Source organism: Ziziphus jujuba, chromosome 2 (assembly GCF_031755915.1).
Source record: "Ziziphus jujuba cultivar Dongzao chromosome 2, ASM3175591v1".
Classification (NCBI taxonomy): domain Eukaryota; kingdom Viridiplantae; phylum Streptophyta; class Magnoliopsida; order Rosales; family Rhamnaceae; genus Ziziphus; species Ziziphus jujuba.
Genome location: NC_083380.1, coordinates 17,656,103 through 17,664,635, shown reverse-complemented (window position 1 = coordinate 17,664,635; position 8,533 = coordinate 17,656,103). Strand labels below are relative to the sequence as shown.

The following is an 8,533-nucleotide window of genomic DNA, read 5'->3' as shown; positions in this document are numbered from 1 at the left end:
GTGTGGTCAAAAATGTTGGAATTTACTTTCCAATAACAAGCAAAAAGTCTAGCATTAAAATGATAATTCATTTCAAAAGAAATTGTACTTAAAACTATGCTTCTGCAACCAAATACGTGAACCTCCACAAAAACAATTTTCAATATATCAAAGCTCTTCTGATTACACACATCTTCTATTAAAAATGAGAGCAATCCCTCCTCTTTGTTTTTGCAATATTGCTCTTCACTTTTGCATGGTGATGACTACAAATCATCAAGTTTTTCAAAATATGGTGGGTGTCAATGCAGCAACTTTAGCCGGAAATGAAACAGACAAGCTTGCGTTGCTTGCCATCAAAGCCATGATAATTCAAGATCCTCTCAATATTACTAGCTCTTGGAATGAATCTCTTCATTTTTGCCACTGGCAAGGTGTGTCTTGCAGTACAAGGCACGAAAGAGTTACTCAACTGAATTTGAGCTCTCAGAAGTTGTCAGGTTACATATCTACCTCAATTGGGAATCTCAGTTTTCTTCGAACCTTCGATCTTTCTAACAACAGTTTCCAAGGAGAAATACCAAATGAAATCATTCATTTGTTCAGGTTGGAAACTTTGGTTTTGGCAAACAACTCCCTAAGAGGACAAATACCAAGTAACATTTCAAATTGTCGAAATTTGAGGATCTTCAAAGTGAGTCGCAACAAATTCACCGGGAAAATTCCTTTTGGACTTAGCTACTTATCAAAGTTGGTGCAACTTGATCTTGATTCTAACAATTTGGAGGGTAATATCCCACATTCTCTAGGGAACATTTCTTCTCTTGAAGTTCTTCGATTGGGATCCAATTATCTGGAAGGACATGTTCCGCCATCACTAGGCCAGTTGAAGAACTTGGTTACCCTCATCATTTCTCTAAACAATTTATCAGGTGAGATCCCAGAGTCTATGTACAACCTTTCATGTCTTAGAGTAACTAGTTTTTCTTGTAATGGATTTGAAGGAAGACTTCCTCTTAACATAGGCCTTACTCTTCCTAACACTGAAGTGTTTTTGGTAGCGGCAAACAACTTTAGCGGATCTATTCCAATTTCATTTTCAAATGCTTCAAACCTTTGGAGATTAGAACTCTCCCGTAATAAATTTTCTGGAGGAGTTCCTCCTATTTTCAAAAATCTTAAGAAACTCACATGGCTACGTATTGACATTAATGATCTTGGAACAGGAAAAGCTAATGACCTGAGCTTCATAGATTCATTGACCAATTGTAGCATACTTAGGGTGCTTTATCTAGATGAATGTAATTTTGGAGGGGAATTGCCCACTTCAATGGTCAATCTCTCACTTCAGCTTCAAATCTTTTCAGTAGAATCAAACAAATTATCAGGATGCATTCCCCATGACATAGGAAATCTCATAAACTTAAATGCATTAAATTTGCATCGCAATCAGCTTGTAGGAACTATTCCGACAACCATTGGAAAACTTTACAAGTTACAAGAAGCTGGTTTTGGAAGCAACGAATTATCAGGGCAAATCCCTTCAACATTTGGAAATCTAACATTGTTGAGAAGGCTTTGGTTAGAGGAAAACAATTTTCAAGGAAGTATTCCTTCAAGTCTTGGAAACTGTCAGAACTTGGAGTTGCTACACTTGTATGGTAATTTCTTAAATGGTACCATTCCACGAGAAGTCATTGGCCTGAAATATTTATCATTATCCCTGAACCTGTCTAGAAACAATCTCTCTGGTTCGCTACCTTCGGAAGTTGGTAAGATGAAATTCCTTGTTGAGTTGGATCTGTCTCAGAATCAGTTGTCCGGCAACATTCCTAATAGCCTTGGGGATTGCATTAATTTGGTATGCCTCTATATCGATCATAATTCGTTTGAAGGAGAGATTCCAAAATCTTTGAGTTTGTTGAAAGTTATCGAAGTTATGGATCTTTCACACAACAACTTGTTTGGACATATTCCCAAAGACTTTGCCAATTTAACTTTTTTGGGGAAGTTAAATTTGTCCTTTAATGATCTTGATGGTGAAGTACCAGTAACTGGTGTGTTCAGCAATATCAGTGCAATTTCAATTGCTGGTAATGAGAAGCTTTGTGGGGGTATTCCAGAGTTACAATTAAAAGTATGCCCGGAAAAAGAGCCAAGGAAAGCTAAAATGTCTCTTGAAAAGAAGCTAATAATTTCCCTAGTTTGTGGCCTTGTAGGAGTAAGCTTGATATTAGCCTTTTTATTTATTTACTGGCATAAGAAGAATAAATTCCAATGCTAATCTGAAAGCAACAAATGGCTTCTCTAATGCTAATCTGATTGGTGTTGGTAGCTTTGGCTCGGTATATAAAGGAAATCTTGAATCAAATCAAGCTTCCGTGGCAGTGAAGGTATTCAATCTCGAAAGGAGGGGTGCTTCCAAGAGTTTCATGGCTGAATGCGAAACGCTAAGAAATACCAGACATCGAAACCTTGTTAGGATCGTGACTGCTTGCTCAAGTGTTGATTACCAAGGTAACGATTTTATGGCCCTTGTCTATGAATTCATGCCAAATGGAAGTTTGGAAAATTGGTTGCATCCACAGAGTGGCAGTGAAGGCAGGGGAAAGTTAACTCTGTTGCAGAAATTGAATATAGTCATTGATGTGGCATCTGCTTTGGATTATCTTCACAACCAAATTGACATGCCTATCATACATTGTGACCTAAAACCAAGCAACATTCTTCTTGACCAAGATATGGCTGCTCTCATTGGTGATTTCGGCTTGTCAAAGATTATCGTAGAAGACGATGATATTGAAGCATCCAACAACTCAACCAGCACTATTGGAATAAAGGGAACTATTGGATATGCAGCTCCTGGTAACTTTACCTTAGTTTTCTCAAAATTTCAGCATTTTCTTTTGAATGACTTGCTTTTCAATTTTGACATTGCATCTACTTCAAAGTCATTTAAGAAATCTTACTTGTATATCATTACTCTTTGATATGTAAATTGTAGAATATGGCATGGGAAGTGAAGTTTCAAGCAGAGGAGATATGTACAGCTTTGGTATCCTCTTGTTAGAGATCTTCACGGGAAAAAGACCAACCGACGACAGTTTCATAGACGGAATGAATCTGAATCTGTTTGTCAAAATGGCATTGCCGGAGCGTGTAATGGAGATTGTAGATCATGATATTCTGTTGGAGGTAGAGGAAGAGAAAGAAGCATCAAGCAGCAACCACCACAACGAACCAGGGCAAACAAGAAGAGAAAAGCTAATCGAGTGCTTGATATCTATACTTACGATTGGTGTCAAGTGCTCAGAGGAATTGCCAAGCAATAGAATTCAAATACATGAGGCTTGTAAGCAGCTTCTTAAATTCAAAGGTGACCATTTTTCTTGTCTTTGGCTTACCAAGCTACCCTTTTGATAAATTATCTCATACTGTTCTTTCGACGGCTCTTCTGCAGGAACAATGTTGAGTTTGGAACTTCTCAGTTGCAATCAAAATTAAAGATTTTTCTAAGCAGCATGGCATTTCTTCAAGAGCAAGAAACACAAAGGTTGCACTTTGGTTTTTCTCTGTAAAAGCTTTCGTCTCTGTTTTTCTCTCTGTATAAGGACTTGAATTGAGTTGATGGTCTTGAAAGGCTCTACTGGCAATGTATTGTAATATTTACTTTTTCACTTTGGTATCTGTTACTTAAAATAAATGCTTATGCTTATTCAGGCTCAATCGAAAAAAATAAATGCTTATGCGTGTGCCTCAACCTTTACCCAATGACTTTCATCAGCTTGAGTTCATTTCTTTAGTAGGGATGATGCATATATATTTTCTTTTTCCAATAATATGATGGTAAATTATTGTTTGGCTCAGTGTTCATGTTTTGGGATTCTGTGTGTGAATTCAAGAAGTAATTTGCAAATTATTTTAGTCAATTTGGATGGTAAACTTGGATAATAATGGGGGTTTGGAATTTACACACTGTTAAGAAATATTTTTGGGTTAGTCGAGGCGTTGGGTTTCAAAGCAGAAGAGTTTGCCTGAAAATTATTAGAAAAAAAAAAAAAAATTTGTTAAGGTTAGTACACCTTTTTTTCTCATTTATTTTTTAAACTTTTATCATATTATTTAAAAATCAAAATTTGTTAACTACATATGATAAAGATACTGCAACGAAATTTGATAAAAATCCAAAAGGCTTTTTATGTTGAATAAAACAATTACCTTATTGTAATATATAGGGTGAGGTGTATGCAATCTTAATTTAATCCAAAAGTTTTTTTTTTTTCTAATAAAAAAAATATCTCACCATAATATTATAAAGCATTTTTAACGATAAATCGGTTTTCTTCACCAAATTATCATCTTTAATGATTATTTTAATTAAAAGTTTTGACCCTAGACATATTCTTTTTGTAAAATCCAAGATTTTTCTTTGGCATTGTTGCACCAATGGCCCTTGAGGTATACGCTCTATTACGTTTTACCCACTCAACCCTTAAGGATGGCAGTGTCCCCTTGCTTGTCCAAAACAATTCTGCATAAAGGCAAAATGTTAACTTTATTTTATTTTATTTATTATTTATTGTTTTTTTCACAATATGTACCACATGAGTCGCACATAAATAGTGGAATGAGAGCCAATACTGTCATTAGAGAGGAACTACCAAAAAAAAAAAAAAACAAAAGAAAAAAGCACCAGTACCCCTTTGGCTATGCTTGATATTGCAAATTGCCTCTTAACTAGAAAAATTCAAAAAGTATCGTAAAATTTTTTCAAGCCCAAGCAAAATTTTAAAAGTCCTGAAAAATATTTGCTAAGCCCTAAAAAATTTCGGAGGCTTACAAAAATTAAGTAAGTCTAACAAAAGTATTTTCAAGCTCCACAAATAATTTTCAAAGACTCAAGAAATTTATAGATGCAAAAAAAATTTTTAGAAGCCCCAAAAAAATTCTGAAGGTCATAGAAATTTTTTTTGAAGATCCTAAAAATTACGACAAGTCTCAAAAAACAAAAAATGAATGGCACAGAAAATATTTTGAGCCTGAAAGAAATTTGATAATCCACAATAAGAATTTTTGAAGCATCATAAAAATTTGAAAAATCTTTGTAAATAATTTTTTTTTTTTACAAGATATTTAAAAATATAACTTTTTTTTCGAGTTTTTTTTTTTTTTTAAATTTTTGCCTCTTTTTTTTGTTTTTCTCTTTTTCTTCCAAAGGGTTCTTCAAAACACTTTTCTAAGGCTTATTGAATTTTCGAAGCCTCTAAAATTTTTCAAGGTTTCAAAAATTTCTTTTTCAACTTTTGAATTTTGCTGGAGTTTTGAAAATATTTTCCAGGCTTTCTGAATTTTTTGGGGTTTGGAAAAATTTTGCTTGGATTTCTCATAATTTGATTGGGCTTCGAAAATTTTATATGATATTTCTAGAATTTTTCTATGATTGAAAAAGGGTAATTTGCAACTTCATCGTGAATAAATGGAATTAACGTTTTCTCCTTATCTCATCGTTTTGAATATTGGAGATCAAAGCTACTAATTTTAAAGGTTGAGGGGAAAATGTAACGAACATACAGTTCAATAGGCATTGGTGCAATAGAGCATTTTGTTTTTGAGTAAATATTGAGTCATTAAAACTGCTCTAAACTCATAATTTAAAAAATTGAAAATTTCAACTAAATTTTTATTTTTTCAGCAAATGAAAATGGAATTTAACTTCTAAATAGAAATAGATATAATTTTCATAACATTTCGTAAAATTTTCAATATTTTTTCACAATGTTCATAGAAATTTCCATAATAATATCTACATCAAATATTTTTCCACAGTGTAACAAAATCTACCCACTCATTATTATTTTTTTACAATAAAAAATTGAATATTTGTATAAATATTATAAAGTGAATAAAATTTAAAACATAAAAAAAAATAAAAAATATACACAGGATATATTCTTTACAAACTCAACTATCAAACATTTATTTTGCTGGTATATTTACTATTATATGTAAAATTATTAAAAAGATACATTTTTAATAATTCATTCTTACAGTTTACATGTTAAAATTAGAATTAAAAAAAGACTAATAATTTTCAAATACCTATGAGATCTATGATGCATTAAGATGATATTTATAAAATATTATGTAATTGTAATAATTATATTATATGTCTTAATTACTAAATAATTTTATCAAATATGTATTTTTTTGCAAATTCTTTATTAAAAATAGTATAATTTATTACTATTAGCGTTTACTATAAATCGAATTGACTAAGAAAAATATAATTTTTATTTAACATAAATATTATTTTATAGTCAATTTGATAATTGGTTGAATAAATTAATGCTAAAATTTCAATAAAAATCTTTATTTTTAAACAAATTTCCATCAATTTTCATAATTTTTTTTTGAGTTTTTATTGATATTCAATAATTTCTGATATCTCCATAAATATTTATATATTTGTATCTTTGATATTTTTATTGAAATTTTAAACATTGCTAAAATTATAGTACCAAAATTCATTATTGTAAGGGTAAATTATACAAGTCCCCTAAGCTATTAGCCACTTATGAAAATCCTACTACTCTTACAAATAGCCCCCTAAAATATGAAATGTCTACAAATAAAGACTAATGATTTAAACTTCTATAGTACCTAACAAAATAAAATAACACACACACACACACACACATATATATATATATATATATATGTATGTATGTATATATCTTTTCATAGTAAAATTTTAAAATTCAAATGTTTAATAATTTTTTATAAAAAATTTAAAATTAGATATTTTTCTCTAAGAGAAATAGGTAAAAAGCTTTTAAACTCATTAATTTTATCTTTACAAAAAGAAAAATAATTTTATATTAGTTATTTTGATATTCCTAATATTTTTAATTTTTTTTTCAAAATATTTGGATAATATAATATTGTAACCAAACCTCTTTGTAAAGTTTATTATTTCTTCTTCATAATAATTTCATGTTATTTTTAGTTAATCATATTACTCATCAATTTAACTAAAAATATTTATGTGTTTGTAAACAAAATATATAACTAAAAATATTTTTGTAGTATAACATAATAGACATTATAAATAAAATAGGGGTTTTTTTTTTTTCCTTAAGTAATTTTTTTTATTTATAAAATTGACATTAGGATCCAATATGCAACAACTTAATTAAAGGAAAATGGAACTTGCAATTTAAACTTAAGAAAAAAAAAACAAAATTAGAAGTAAAATGAGAGAGTAAATAGTCCTTGTAAATAGTCCTTTTCAATTAGTCTATATTCTTATCACGCATAGAACCTTTATATAGGTTTAGATTTAGCAAATAAAATCTACAGTTATAAACACATTTAAAACTTCTTTTAACATAAATATTATTAATCAACTCTTATAGCCTCGTAAAGTAAACAGTGGTAATCCTCTCAAAGTAAATGGTGGTAATCCGCATATAATGTATATATTTATAACAACTCCCCTTTGGACATCTATCATTTAAGAATTTTTGCCTTATTAAAACTTTTTTAGGAAAAAAAAAAAGGGAAAAGAGTACAATATAGTTAATCCTTAAAATAATGTTGGACATGCTAATCTATCAAGTTAAAACCTTGTAAAAAAAAGAGTATACTACACTTGTTATCCACTTTGGCAGGTCTTTCTTGGCCTTCCCTTGAATTACTCCATTAACAAGATTGATCACTTATTCTTCTCATCTCAATTCTATGTACAAGCTTCTTGAATATCGTTGTAGGCAAAGCTTTAACGAATAGATCAACAAGATTCTCATGAAATCTTATTTGTTGAATATCGACTTCATTTTTTTTTTTTTTTGGTTTAAACTCATGAGTGGAAAAAAACTTTTAAAAAATATGTTTGGCTTTATGACCTTTGATGTGTCCTCCTTTTAGTTGGCAATATATGCATGTACAATATGAAATGTGAAATATTATCTTCATATATGGTAGTTGAGATGTTTGTAATAGGTGATAGCCCATAAAAACTCCATATGTGTTGCCTTACAAGTATTAACCATATACATTCACGACTTGCTTCATGAAATGCATGAATCTCATAATATCATTGGAAGATGTACCAATTCAAGTTTGACTTGTATATCACCAAGAAATCACGAGTTATGAAAACTAAATGTATAACTTGTTTAAGAAATGACATTGTGCAAATCTGATAAATAACCAACCTTTGCATATATTTTTAACCTTTGATCATTCATTGATCCTTTTGAGTAAAATAAGTCCAAATTAGTTGTTTCACAAAGGTGATATAAAAAGTGTTTAATTCCATTCCACTGTTACAAATAAGATGTTAGGTCTAGTACATTATGCTAAATATACCAAGGCATGAATTGCACTAAGATATGGGACTTCGGAACCAAGAATCTTTTTATGACTGTCTTAAGGTAGAAAGGATCCTTTTAAGGATTAAGTGATTGAACAACCATAGGATTACTATGTGGGTGAGCTTTGTCAATAATAGACGCTTCAAGATCTTTCAGTTTATGACTTTTGACAAACAAGA

At 30.4% G+C, this 8,533-nt stretch overlaps 1 protein-coding gene across 1 annotated transcript; it reads left to right on the top strand.

Annotated features, from left to right (window-relative positions):
* The first annotated feature begins 271 nt into the window (after nucleotides 1-271).
* Nucleotides 272-3,682, top strand: LOC107418566 (putative receptor-like protein kinase At3g47110). The gene is made up of 4 exons (XM_060815006.1): nucleotides 272-2,103; nucleotides 2,246-2,844; nucleotides 2,984-3,355; nucleotides 3,440-3,682. The coding sequence occupies exons 1-4, from the start codon at nucleotides 272-274 to the stop codon at nucleotides 3,481-3,483; spliced, it is 2,847 nt and encodes a 948-aa protein (XP_060670989.1). The 3' UTR covers nucleotides 3,484-3,682.
* The last annotated feature ends 4,851 nt before the right edge of the window (nucleotides 3,683-8,533 follow it).

Excerpts from the sequence above, each read along its gene's own strand:
- LOC107418566 (XM_060815006.1), top strand. The coding sequence starts at position 272 with ATGGTGGGTGTCAATGCAGCAACTTTAGCCGGAAATGAAACAGACAAG. Across the intron at positions 2,845-2,983 it reads TATTGGATATGCAGCTCCTG|AATATGGCATGGGAAGTGAA; the intron begins GTAACTTTACCT and ends TGTAAATTGTAG. Across the intron at positions 3,356-3,439 it reads GCAGCTTCTTAAATTCAAAG|GAACAATGTTGAGTTTGGAA; the intron begins GTGACCATTTTT and ends GCTCTTCTGCAG.